Source organism: Antechinus flavipes, chromosome 2, assembly GCF_016432865.1.
Source record: "Antechinus flavipes isolate AdamAnt ecotype Samford, QLD, Australia chromosome 2, AdamAnt_v2, whole genome shotgun sequence".
Taxonomy (NCBI): domain Eukaryota; kingdom Metazoa; phylum Chordata; class Mammalia; order Dasyuromorphia; family Dasyuridae; genus Antechinus; species Antechinus flavipes.
In genome coordinates, this window is record NC_067399.1 from 643,745,857 (window position 1) to 643,760,613 (window position 14,757).

Here is a 14,757-nt window from a genome sequence, read left to right on the forward strand (position 1 = left end):
GAGGCAATGGTTGTAAAATGCAACTAAACACAGTGGAGAGCATTCACAGGAGCACTTAAAGTCATCCACCTAGAGTTAGAAGTACCTTGGAAATCAAATCCAACCAATGCTTTATTTTACTGAGGCAGGAGTGGGTACAATGACTTGTCTGGGATCATATGCTGCTAAGTAATATATGCAGGATTTAAACTCGGCTCTTCCTCCTTCCAAGTACCTCCTTGCCTTACACACTATACATCTAGTGGATTTTCAAATTGAGGCAGAAACAGAATACTGCAGCCTTCCCACTCAAATTCAGGAAAGTGTGAGATCCATGAGAACAAGGTTGGCACAGAGTGAAAAAAGTCACAGACTTAAGGGCTTGGGTGGGAGGACTTGGTCATGTGCTTCACACGAGTTATGGCCAAAATGAATTCTGAATTCAGTGGCCAAACCTCTGGCCAATAAGCCTTTTAGAAGGAAGCTGGTCAGGCCCACAATCAGGCCCACAATTGGGCCCACGGTCAGGCCCTCGATCACGTCCCCACTCCAAAGGCTCTGGCCTGGCTGTTGCTCCCCTTGCACAGATAGCTCTAAGCACACTCATCTTCCTTCCATGCTGAGGCAGTGCAAGAGGACTCAGGTAGAGACAAATTATTCTCCCTTGGAAAGGAAAACAAGAAACTGAATACACATAACCACAACTGACGTTTTAGAAGTCTTTATGGTCTACAAGCAATTATTGAGTGCTTCCTCTGTGCCCACTAAGAGTTGTGGATATAAACATTAGCAAAAAGAACTATCATCCCACTATCCACGGAGCTTACAGTGTAATGGGGAAGAGACCAGACAACACATAAAAGAGAGTTCAAAACAGGAGTGAAGAGGGAGAGAAAGTACCCAAAAAAGATCATTAAGGAGGGAGAGCTGGGAGAGGACTGAAGGAGTGAGTATGGCTGGCCTGGGTCCTTTCTCAAAAATGGAAATTACATGAATAACTCATCAATTGGAGGTGAGACCCACTAGGGCAAAGAGTGAGATGGCTGCTAGGGCATGATGAATTCATTAGTCACCTACTATATGCAGAAGCACTAAGCTAAGTGCTAAAGATATAAATTTAAAAAAAGGAAGGGAGCACATTTTTGCCCTCAAGGAGCTTAAACCAAATGGGAGAAATCAACACAAAAGGAAAAAAGGGGGAAGAGAGGAATTGTTCTTCCCCAGGAAGGAGGGAGGATAGTATTCCTTAGAGAGGAAACTAAAAGGGCACCTGATAGAAAAATGTAGCTGTCTGCATTTTGATCAGGAAGGCTTTGGGAGTAGTCAGTTGCTCTACCATCCAACCTCAAATCAGGGCATGAAGCCTGGAGAGTCAAAAGCAAAGCCAGGAGAGGAGTAAAAAGCATGTTAGAAGCATTATATAAAGTTATAAGTGATATCTGCATCAGTTTAGACAGGAGTTTATATAAAGTATGATGCATCTAATATATATATATATATAGACAGGAGTTTATATAAAGTATGATGCATCTAATATATATATATATATATCAAACATAACAGAAAACTCATACTGGACAAAAAGCCCATAAATTAAAAGAATGGAGAAGAAAGGTTAAAAAGAGAGGCACAATGATGCATTGTTGGTAGAGCTATAAATTAGTACAAACATTCCAGAAAGCAATTTGGAATTTAACAAATAAATAGCTAAAATGTTCATAGCAATGCAGAGATTCTGTTCCTATAGATAAATGCCAGGTAAGTAACTGAAAAATGAAAGACTGTATATACACCAAAATAAGAATAGTAGCATTTTGTGAATTAGAAACAAAGTAGATCTCTATCAAGTAGGTAAATGGGTAAATATATAATGGCATATGAATTGTAATCAAATACTACTGTGATATAAGAATCAAATTACATGGCTAATACAGAAAAGCAAAACAAATGTAAAGTAGGCAGATCAAAGAAAACAATACATATAATAACAACCAAGGAAAATGGAAAATAACCACAAAACAACAACAAAAAATAAACATTGCAAAAGTTCATAGAATGAGCTTGGATCCAAAAAGATATGAGAAAAACATTTAAACTATTCCTTTCCAGAGGTAGACTATACAAATATGAAACAAAAAATACAACTTCAGAATTTTTTCAATAGCTTTGCTGAATTATTCTCTATCTTCCTCTTTTCTCTTTGTCTTTTTTTTTTTTTTTAATTCTTTGTAATAAGAAATGAAGGAAAGGAGTGATTTACAGGTGAAAATTCAGACAATGTAACCTAGGCAAACCTACATTAAAAAAGAATGAAGGAAAAGCCCTTAAGATATTCAGTTCTCATCAGAGAGAGATTTAACAGTAGATAGTAATTCTGAGAATTTAATAATGTAGGGGAAGAAAGCTTCCGTCAGAATGATCATTAAATAAGTATCTGAATGTCAAGGTGTCAAGGTGTCACTTGGGAGGTTGGGAGATAAAAAAGCTTTTCCTTTTATTTCCCTATTCCCTAAGATACCCATTAACATTCATCAGATGCTAGCAGATTTGCTTAAGTCCCAGTGGGAAGTACACAGGTGTGAGATCTGAAATAACAGCTGCTAAGCACTATGCTTCCTAAAAGACAGACAAAAAAGGAACAACATTATTTTAAGTTTTTTCTATTTCCTGACAATCTTCAAATGACAGACTCAAGGCCCTTCACAATCTCTTCCTTCCTTTGGATACTCTTCAGATGAATGCCTTTCTAGAATGACCAGAACTAAACATAATACTCCAGATGAAGTTTGATGTGAGCAGGGAACAGTGGAACTATTTCCTCATTCCTAAAAGATCTTCCATTTAATACAGCCCCAGCCTGCATTAACTTTTTATGATGCTATATCAAACTGCTGTCTCACATTAAACTTAATGTTCATTAAAACTCTCCATATCTTTTACAGAACCACTATCTACCTATGAATCCCCCATTTTATATTTGTGAAGTTAGTATTTTTTGTATCCAATTATAAAGACTACATTTATCCTGAGTGAATTTCATTTCATCTGTTTTAACCTAACCCATGTTTTAGCCTTTTAAATCCTTATTCTGGGTAGTTATTCCTTTCAGCTTTGTGTCATCTACAAATCCTATAAGCATATCATCTACAAATCTTTATCTAAATCGTTAATAAAAATGTTAAATGACAGAGGACCAGCCACGAATCCCTACAGCATTCCACTGGATCCTCTGACATGTTAACTTTGAAACATTAAAAACTAATTTCTATTCAACTAATTCTGAATCTCTGTGGGTTATATTGTCTAATCCATATTTTTTCATCATTGCCACAAAAATACTAGACACACTTTATCAAAAATGTTGCTAAAATCTATGTAAAATATGCTCACAGCATTCTTTCATTTAATAGTTGAGATTAATAAGAATAATTAAACAATAAATTTGGTACAAATATCAATACAGACTAGCATCATTTTCTAAAATCAGATGGATAAATGAATAAACATTTAAGCATACCAAGCAGTTTTACTAAGAGCAGGGATAATCACCCTTCACCTCCAAAAAAAAAAAAAAAAAAAAAAGCTTCTGCTCTCAAGCAGTTTACATTCAAATGGCTAGAAGGAGGCACTTTGGTCCAGAAAGGGACCATTCTTGCTGTTGTTTTGTAACCCCATGGACCACACTGTCCAGGGGATTTTCTTGACAAAGATACTAGAATGGTTTGCCATTTCCTTCTCCAATGGATGAAGGCAAATAGATGAGGTGATCTGCCCATGGTCACACAACTACTAAGTGTCTGAGGCTGGATTTAAACTCAGGTCATCTTTATTCCTGTCTCCTAGCTGCCTCAGAATGCAACCGCAGGGTAATTACAGGTGGGTACAAACCATCCAGGAACAATGGAAGAGATCATCTAATGTTCCCATTTCCAGAATTAAGAAGGGAGAAGAGAGGGAGAAGAAAGGCAACTCAAGAGACCAGGGATCAAAGCTCCAGAAGACTGTGGAGGAGATGGTCAGTCATTACTGAAGAACAATGGTCTCTAAGAAGCAGTCAGTAACTCAAAGTATAGGGTCCAGGACAGAAGTTCCTCAAGAATAAGGCTGTTGATAAGGCTAAGATGATGGAAGGGAAATAATCCCTGTAATGAGATGTAGAGGGAACTAATCAGGAGGCATAGCCTCTAACTTTGAAGTGTAAGTCTTTAGGGAAAAACCTTACGGAAAGCTATGCTCAACCAGAAATACAAAAAAGTCCCTGCCCACAGGTTGCAATGAAAATCTAATTCACTTAGTAGAGGATATTAGACATACACACACAAGAAGAAAAACCAAAAGGAAACACAAATCAGGAAATATTACGTGTTCTGACTAAAAGAGAGCTCTAGCAGTGAAAAGCAACAAATGGTTTAGAAAATAAAATTATTTGTAAAACCTTGCAGAGGGTGATGGTGAAAGGTTATTGATAATATCACCCTATAAGACAATGGAGAGACAGAACATGTTTACATATAGAAAGACTGTCAGAAGACTCAACTACGCAAAATTATCTTAAGGGCATACATACTCTAAAAAGGTCATTCTTCCAGGTCATATTTCTCTGCTAAACTCCATCAAATTCAATGTGTTCCAAAATTTGTTGTGAGACATTATTTTATAGTTATTTAGAAGAAAAAGCTGAAAGAGGTCAGCTGGGAGGCTGTTCTTAATCCACCACCTTGATCCTTTGACTGAATAAAGATTCTGTGGGAAGTGGCACCTCTTTTTTCTAATTTCAGGGAAATGTACCTGTTTTTTCTCCCTCTTCCAACATGCAAAGTCCCTAATTTTTCCTTCCAATGAAAATCAAAATATTTAAACTTGTATACTGCTTTTTATCCTGCTATTTTCTTTTAATGCAAAAATATCAATCTCCCCCCAAGGCCTAGCACTAAGCTAAAGAGGCCTAGTCCCAAGTGTTAGGCAATTAGCATGTATTGGTTACTAAATCAATATGCCTGGAAGTTCATACTTTTGTTTCCTTAGTTATTTCATATTTTACCCCTCACATAATGGAATGCCCATGGAGGCTCAAAGATTAAGAACAGCTGCTTTGAAAAGCAGAATAGACAACAAAGTACAGAGAGGCAAAGGAAGGCCTTGTCAGAGGAGCCTCTAATTGAGACTGGATAACACAATTTTGTAGTGGACACAATCGGTTCATGATTCCCTCAGGAAGTAAATGAGAATGAAGGACACAGAACATGAAGACAAATCTAGAAGCAGAGCTAGGGACAGAACATCAAACATAGGACCATTTTTACATGTAGTTAAGGTAGAGTAGGGAGGGAAGTCATGATAATTGAACAGATTGAGGAACTGAAAGTTTAGGATATCTGAGGGAGCATCAGTGTATAACCTTGAAGTTCCTTAGTATGAGGGCAGGTGCTGAGAAAAAGAGAAAGAATGTGAGAATATGAGATAGAAGAAATTGAAGAAAGAAGAAAAATGTCCTTGGGAGTTAGTAGAGAATGGCCTCAGGATGATGGGTCAAGATTTGAATAATAAATCCACAAAGAAGGAGGGACAGCTAAATAATAGTAGTACAGGAAGAGTCAAGGAAGTTGGGAAGCAAGGAATATTTTGACAGCATATCCCTACTATATCTGACAAAAATGAATTATTAATATAGAAAAAAAGAAGGCAGAAATTCCAATACTGAGAGAACTATAATCTCCTGCAGTAAGGTGGCATGACTGAAAAAAAAAAATCAAGTACTCATTTTAACATCACTGATTACTCTCATATCATACATTTTTAACAGAACAGAAAAAGGAACATTCAGAGGAAATTCATCACAGTAACTTATTTATTAAGCACATATATTTTTATCAAACTGTCTAGCAAACAGATTATTAAAAAACAAAAAAAAAGAAAATCACTGTATGGTTCAATTTTTTTTCTCTTAAAATTGTTTGAGTATTTTCTTTGTTTTGAAGAGCTGCGTACTATTGTAAATTATCTGACTCCCTCAAATAGAATGCACGGTTTGCATAGCTCAGTATTGTTCTTTTAAAAATAACAAATCCTGATACTGTTTGAGACAACAAAATGAAAACATTTTTAGACAATACATCATCTTCAAATTCGCAATAACTCATATACTTTTTGTACTTTTCAAACACTAATGTTGTAAAAAGGATTATCTTCTTTGCTCTCTTTTAATATTATTTACAAATAAGTTTAGGGCAATTTCCATACAGTTTTGTTTTCCATCTTAAAATATTTCTCTAAGGAGTTTTAACATCTTAAAATTATACACTGTTTTTCCTTGGTTAATACATAAAAAAATATTACCAGGAAATGAATTTGTGACATATCAAATTTTCTTGGCTAACTTGGGTCAAGTCTAGTTGTTATGGGCCAGAACTTGAAACAAGGTACTAAGTGGAATTGAGGACACAATGGTTAAATCTAGTTTAGCACTGATTTAATCCTACAACAAATAATGGTTTCCTAGTGATGTAATGATTGGTTTAAACTCAATGTGGAGTATATAAGCAGGGACTGAGAGCCACAGAGAAGAGAGCTAGAGGCAGAAGCAGAGAAGACAAAGGACTGGCAGCAGGAGCTCAAGCTCTTGGAACTAAGACGAGAGAGATAGGCCTCTAAGAAAGCTAACCGGGCCCCAGGAAAGGAGACAAGACTTTGAAAGAGATAATAAAGGATTTGGACTTTAACACCGGGCTGTACTCGTGTGGTGATCACTGAACTGAAATGAAGGCTGCTCCCAGAGATCCCCAAAGAAACCAAACCAAGGAGAACATTACAGCTATTAAACAAAATAGTTATTCCTTCACCAATATTATTCTCTTCAAAAATGAAAACTATAACTTATTTTCTTGAGGGTTTTTATTTTCATTAAGGGGGAGAGCTATGTTTTCTTTCACAACCTGACTTTTATAGAAGTATTTTTTCATAACTTTATATATGATTTCTTAATTGTGGATGAGGATGAGAGAGAATCTAGAACTGAACAATTTTAAAAACAAATTTTAAAAAAACGAATGGCAATTGTATTTGGTCTATGGTAAACACTCATACCTTTTATTCACTTAACATTATATCTTTCTGTATTTTTCAATATCCTAAACCTTCATTCTACCTAAAAAAAGTATCTTAAACATAGTAAGCACTCAATATATTTTTGAATGAATTCATTAAATGCTACCACTGGATACAAGAGAATTTCAATGGAGTTCTTCGCTTTCATTGAAGGTTGAAAAAAATGTCCCATAAATCACTTATGAGAATTTACCTGCAATTGTGAGCTTGGCTGTTCTGCTTACGATGGTTCCAAGGCTTTCCACAGTGGCCACACATTGATAATATCCTTCATCAGGCTTGTTGTGTTTGGAATGCACCACACTATTAATTAACAAAGATCCATCTGACAGTAGCTGACGCCGGTCATCTGACACCAAATTCAAAAAAGTTCCATCTTTTTTCCATTCAATTTTTGGGGAAGGTTCTGAGTATGCGGAACAGTTTAGAATAACAGAAGATCCTCGAACTGAAAGGGTATCCACTGGTTCCACGACAAAATAAAAGGGAGTAAACGTTCTCACAATGGCTCCTGTATAAACAGAAAGGGGAAGAGAAAAAAGTTTTTAAAAGTTTTCATCTAACTCCTGTGCATTTTTGAGTTAATTAACTACATATACATATGTAATATATAAATTTTTTTCTTCTAGACTGCAAAACAAATTTAAAAGTCACATACAACATACAATACAGAAAAATGCATACTTTCTCTAAGATCAAGAAAAGGGATCAAATTTAAATACTCTGATTATAAACAGACTTAAAAGAGTTTTAAATGCCAAACATCATCCTCCATGGGTTCTTTGATTCAGCCATGCAGGTCTATTTGCTGTGAACATGGACTTATTATCTTAATGTCTTTAACGCCGTCTCTTGTGCTTGGTATGCTTTGTCTTCTCACCACCTTTTGAGACCTTTGGAAGACTGAGCTCAAAAGTTACTTTCCCCTATATCTTTTCAAGTTCAGCCAGTTGTTACTGTCTTTCCCTCTAAAGTTATTTTCATGTAGTAGCTATGTAACTGTGCTCAGAGACAACCCAGCTCAGCAACTTGCTAAACTCAGCGCAGAAGGGCAGTGATCAGACTTCACCCTGAATCATAAAATACTGGCAGCACTGAAGCATTACAGATCCCCAACCAGGGATATCTTGGATATCCTGAAAAAACAATAATTTAAACCCCCCAAAAGCAGCGCAAGATCCCAAGAAGGCAAAAACTTCAGCTTAGACCTTCCTTCCAGGAGCATACAAAACAAGGCCTTAACATAAAATCAAGTTACAAAATGTAATGATGATCAAAAAAAATTTTTTTTAAATCCACCATAAAAAACTTATGATGAACTGAAAGCTTCAGACACAAATCCAGAAGAAAAGAATGACTCAAAAATACCAATTAGCAAAGTGAAATTTAAAACTTGAGTTAAAGCCCATCCAGAATTCCTAAGATAAAGCATGAATTTTAAAAAAGCTAAAAATGACTTAAAGATCAAATTAGAGTATTAGGGAGTTGGAAGGGGGGAAGAAACTGGGAGCACGAGAAAAAAGATGAGTGCTATTGAAGACACAGAAAAAGATAACTTAGAACAAGAGGTACAAAACTTTATTCAAAAAAAAATTTCATAAAAGTTAAAATTGTTCAAGTACAAGCTAGTTATTTAAGAAATCTTAAAACCAGGTATAAAGATAAAAAAAGAAAAAGAAAATGTAAGAGATCTCACAGCAAAACTGATTTTTTAAAAAAGTGAAAGAAAATTAAGAATCACTGAACCACTTAAATACCACAACTAAATAATAACCTAGACATCACATTTCAAGATATTATAAAAGAACTCTTCTCAGGACTCTTACACCCAGAGAACAGAACAGAAATCAAAGGGAAAAACAACCAGACATCTTCTAAAGAAAACTTCTACAGACAAATTACTGTCAAGTCAAAGAAAAAGTACTGCAAGCAAACAGAAAGTAAGAATTCAAATACCAAGGAGCCAGAGGAAGATTTAGTAGCCTTCACTAAAAAAGAGTGGAGATTTTGGATTATGATATTCAAGAATGGCAAAGATATAGGTTTATAGTTAATAGCCTACCCAGCAAAAGTATAATGTTGCAAGGGAATAAAGGAAATAGAACATTTCCTAGCATTTCTAAAGACTACAGCTAGGTAAAAGACTGAAGTACAAACACAAGAGTCAAGAAAAACATGAAAAGAAAAACACGAATGAAGGATCATAACATAGAGAAGGACAAACTACTGACATTCTAATATGAGGAGATGATAATAGTCTCAAAACTTATCATCAGAGAACAAAAAGGAAACATAAGTACCCAGAAGGTTTGGGAATAAGTTCTGTTATGTTTTGATTATCTTAAAATAAAAATGTAAAGGAAGGGGACAAATAATACTGTGTTAGGTGAAGAGAAGAGAAAGGAAGAATGGGGGAAATTATCTTATAATTGGTATACCCAAATAGAATTCCATACAAAAAGTGTGGGGAGAAGTTGATAACATTTATACCTCCTCAGCCTAAGTAGGCAAAAGGAAGGAAGAATACACATGAAGATTAGTAAGAATGAAAAAAAACTTATAAAGAAGAAAAACAATGAGAAAGAAGAACATAACAGAATAGTAGGGAGGGAAATACTCAATTAACAATAACTGTGAATGTAAATGAGAAAAACTCATTCATAAAACACGAGAAAAGAATGGATTAGAAATCAGAACCCAAGAATATGTTGTTTGCAAGAAATACACCTGAAATAAAAGAATGCACACAAATTTAAAATAAGAGCTTGCAACAGAATCTATTATGTTTCAGATAAAATTTTGTAAAGTTGTTATTTTAAGGCAAGAATGGCAATCATGATCTCAAAAAAAAAAAAAAAAAAAAAAAAAAAAAAAAAAAAAGCAAGAGTAAAACCAGATGTAATTGAAAGAGATAAATAGGAAAGCTACATTTTACAGAAAGGCAGCACAGATAATGAATTAATATAAGTACTAAGCAAATATGAACTAAATTGCACAATATCAAAATTCTTAAGGAAAAGGATCTAATAAATCAAGTCAAACGGAGAAATAGAGAGTGAAAATATAGTGGAGGCCCTTAATTTATCACTCAGACCTAGATAAATGTAACCAAAAAATAAGCAAAAATATTGAAGGACCTGAATAGAAATCAGAGAATCTAGATAAGATCTATTCCTGGGAATCCTGAAGAATAGAAATGAATGTTGATTTATCAAGTACATAAGGCACTTTCATAAAAAAATTTATGATGTATTAGAATATGAAAAATTTGCCCCCAAAATGGAGAAAAACAGAAATATCAAATGTATTTTTTAATCGACTATCATGCAAGAAAAATTGTATTCAATAGCCTTTTAAGCAAAAACATAATACCTTAATTCTAACAAATGGGCAAGTCAGTGAATACATCATAAAAACAATCAAAAATTTAAAGAAAAGGAAAACAAGACAAAACAACCAATGTGTGTATTCAAAAAGTTAAAGAACAGATCAATGAACTACTTTTACAAACAAAAACTAGAAAATAAATTAAATCTCCCTAATTAAACACCTAAATGGAAATCCTGAGACTCAAAGATGAACAAAACTGAAAGCAAAACCAAGATTTTTTAAAACGACTGAATTAAAAAGTCAGTAAAATAACTAACACTTTAAAAGAAAAAGAATTAAACTGCCATTAACTGGGATGGGAGTAAAAGACCACTGATAAGAATGTGGCCTTAGGGTAGCTAGGAGGTACCACAGCACCATCCTTGAAGTTAGAAGGACCCCAGTTCAAATCTAATCTCACACACTTAAAACTTCCTAGCTGTGTGACCCTGGGCAAGTCACTTATCCCCAATTGCCTCAGCCCCTCCCCTCTCCCCCCCCAAAAAATGTGGCCTTGACTTATGCCCAAAGTGTGACTAGAGACTGCAATAACAAGTTGAACAATAGCTAAAAACTATGCAAGTGTTCCATTATCTTAAGAAAAACATTTCCCTTATGGTTTCCCCTGCTACCCCAACCTTAATTAGCAGTGTAAGTATTAATGGGTAAAGAATTTGTTATTTATTAATATTCTTTTTATTTCTAGGATAGATTTCTGTGCTTAAGATGTTAGCCTGGACTCCCCCTCCTCCTCCCCAACCCCTCTGACAATGAAAGAAAAGATTGGGGGCGGGGAAGCTTTTGGTTAATCTTGTGTTTTACAGCTTTCACTTTGCATTTCTTTACTGATGACTCTTTGTCTGTTATGAGTTGCCCTTTCTCATGAGATTATAATAAATACTTTTTGCTTTTCTACCTCGAAGAGTTTTTCATTTTAATTTAGGTTGGGGTCATAGCTGTCCCACACAGTTTTGGGGGCTCATTCCAGGATATTTCCTATTCGTGAGGGCTCTCTCCCATACTGAATCCTTGGGCAGGTGTCTCCAGAATTCTTTGGTGGTCCTTGGATTTGGCTTGGGAATTCCAGTTCCAATCGGTACCCAAAGAGACACTTGGAGAAAGCAAAAATGGAAGTGGGCTAGCAAGGATAGAGGATTGATTCTGCTCAGGAGATAAACCAGATGAGAAAAGTTTGAAATCATTCAGCTAAGTTGTGTACAGCCCAGGTAGAGCAAGAAAATGGTGAGGAGACATAGGCTCTATGCAGTTCGAGTGAGCAAGAGGATTTTCCCTTTGCCAAGAGGTAGTGAGCTGTCTGGGTGACTGGAATTGGGACTGGGAGAATTTAAGCAGTTGAAGTTCATAAAAAGCTCCTATTTCCTTGATGTTGAGAAACTCTAAGCAGTTGGTGTCCATAGGGATTCTCCTATTTTCTTTTGGTAAGATTGTGCGAGTCCTCCATCAAAGAGGACAAGACACTGTGAACTGTGGAAACAATCTAAAGTAGCTAGTTCTAAAAACCTACCTAGTGTCCTGGGATGAAGTACCAAAATTTATAGGGATTAAGTACTATTGTTTTGTTTGGGCACATGCCCCACTTGCTCAGAGAAACTGATGATTCCCATAAGAAGGGAAAGTTCCAGCCAGCTAGCTCTGAAGGCTTCCTGCTCTCACCTTCTTGCTTCCACCCCAAAGCCAGCGCTTTGTCTTCTGTGTTTTGGTCAGCAGAATTAAAAAGGGAAAGATCTGGCTGTTTGGGATTTAAAAGCACTTGTTTTGTACATAATTGGATTCATGCAAATAGCTTTTAACTAGAGAGAGGAAGGACTAGATCTGAGATAGAAATTTTTAATGTCACATCAAAAAGAAAAAAACAAACATATTTCTGTGGACCTCAAACTGACCAATCTGGGGCTGAAGAAATAAAGTTATATAATTATTGCTAAAACATTTTACCAGATTCTGAGGATTTTGAGATTTATCATTAAATTGCTTGGCACTATCAGCTAACTTCAGTTAGTCTATCACATTTTTAAGTAGGCTGAATTTACATGACTAAAAGCCTTCTGAAGGCCTGAAGCTGAGACTTAAAGAATAACTGCAAAAGAAAAAAAATCACTCTCTCTGGGATTTCCTGGCTGAGCTGGTGTTCCTCACTGACCTGGATTCTTTCAGAGTTTAGGCTGGTGCCCCAAAATCTTCAACATGGTCCCCCCAGCATTTTTGGCATGGAGGGCAGGCTAGTCACTGGGCCACAGACCTGGGTCCAAATTTCTCTAACCCTCTTCTCCAAGATCCTAAAGTCTGCCAATTTCTTAAAGCCCTATAAATGGATTTGCAAGGGCAGTCTTCTGACAACTCAAATTTTGGGGCTGTGTGTGTTGAAGTTGGGATTCTGATTCTGCAATTGTATGTGATAATTACTCTTAGCTCTGCAGGCTAAAATTATGAACTTGTTTATTCTGGTATAAGATTTTAGAAATATGTGTGCATTAATACTGAAGTATTGCTACTATAAGTTAGAATATGTATTTGATTTGAAGTTTAAAACAAAAAATTGTATGAGCTGTGGTTTAACATTTTGTCAGTCCTGTTGGAAATGTAGTATAAATTTTGTAAAATTTGATCCAAAGTTATGTAGATATTACCTATATTCTGAGCCTTAAGGTTTGTCTTGCTTTCTCCATTTAACACAGAAATAAAAGCAAGAAAATTTGGTGTATAAGGAATATGTGTAATTGCAAAACAAAATGTATCTGAAAAGTGTGTAATATGTCTAAAAATAAATAAGAAGGTATCCACTACACACCTGTCAGATTGGCTAGGATGACAGGAAAAGATAATGCTGAATGGGGGGGTGTGGGAAAACTGGACACTGATACATTGTTGTTGGAATTGTGAACACATCCAGCCATTCTGGAGAGCAATTTGGAACTATGCTCAAAAAGCTATCAACCTGTACATACCCTTTGATCCAGCAGCGTTACTACTGGGCTTATATCCCAAAGAGATTTTAAAGAAGGGAAAGAGACCTGTATGTGCCAAAATGTTTGTGGCAGCCCTCTTTGTGGTGGCCAAAAACTGGAAACTGAGTGGATGCCCATCAATTGGAGAATAGCTGAATAAATTGTGGTACATGAATGTTGTGGAATGTTATTGTTCTGTAAAAAATGACCAGCAGAAGGATTTCAGAAAGGCCTGGAGAGACTTACATGAACTGATATTGAGTGAAATGAGCAGGACCAGGAGATCATTATATACTTTAACAACAATACTATATGATGATCAATTCTGATGGATGTGGCTCTCTTCAATAATGAGATGAACCAAATCAGTTCCATTTGTTCAATAATGAATAGAACCAGTTATACCCAGCAAAAAAAAACTCTGGGAAATGAGTGTGAACCACTACATAGCATTTCCAATCCCTCTGTTTTTCTCCACTTGCATTTTTTATTTCCTTCCAGGTTAACTGTACACTATTTCAAAAGTCCGATTCTTCTTGTTCAGCAAAATAACTGTATGGATATGTACACATATATTGTATTTAACATATACTTAAAAAAAAAAAAAAGAAAGAGAAAATGACTACTAAAAAAATAAATAAATAAGAAGGCATTGAGGAGGTATCCTTCCAAAGGGAAGGAGCCTGGCTCCAGAATATTCAAGTTAGATTTTATTGAAATGATACCAGTGGGAAAACTGAGGTACTTACTGATTATAGTAGACTATTTGATAGGATGGGTAGAAGCTTTCCCCTGAGCTCTGCTATCGTAAGAGGGGTTAGTGGAATAACATTGGAACAAATTGTACTTAACTATGGAATGGTAGAAACTATTGACTCTGATTCTGAACATACTTTACTTCCAGGTTTTATAAGAAAAAATGAGGAGAGATCACAAATTAAGTCTGCCTTCATCAGGGAAAGTGGAAAGAATGAATCTGATTCTTCAGAAACAGATTACTAATTTGATATTAAATTGCCTTGGACCAAATGTTCGCCTATTGCTTTGTTAAAGAATTAGAATTATCTCCAGAAATGATCTGGCTCTTTCTCCATATGAGATTGGTTTATTTTATTTGGGAGGAGAAAAGGAAAGACCCTATTTTGAAACAAAGGATAAGTTTTTAAGAATCTATGTATTGGCAATGTCCTCATCCTTCTTAGCCTTTAGGAAGCAATGACTGCTAGCCTAGACAATATCTTTGGAGTTTGCAGTTCCAGAAGAGTAGTTGCTTACTAAGTCCTGGAAGAAGCAGAGTAGGAAGGACCTTACAGATGACAAAGATGGCAGTCTGAAAGTT

At 35.6% G+C, this 14,757-nt stretch overlaps 1 protein-coding gene across 4 annotated transcripts in view; it reads right to left on the reverse strand.

Annotated features, from left to right (window-relative positions):
- The window catches only part of NEO1 (neogenin 1), a 239,557-nt gene that overhangs the window by 162,556 nt on the left and 62,244 nt on the right, over nucleotides 1-14,757 (reverse strand). For all 4 annotated transcript variants that reach the window (XM_051982336.1, XM_051982335.1, XM_051982333.1 and 1 more), the window contains exon 2: nucleotides 7,277-7,594. In XM_051982336.1, coding sequence (XP_051838296.1) covers nucleotides 7,277-7,594 — 318 coding nt within the window. The remainder of the gene's footprint in view (nucleotides 1-7,276; nucleotides 7,595-14,757) is intronic.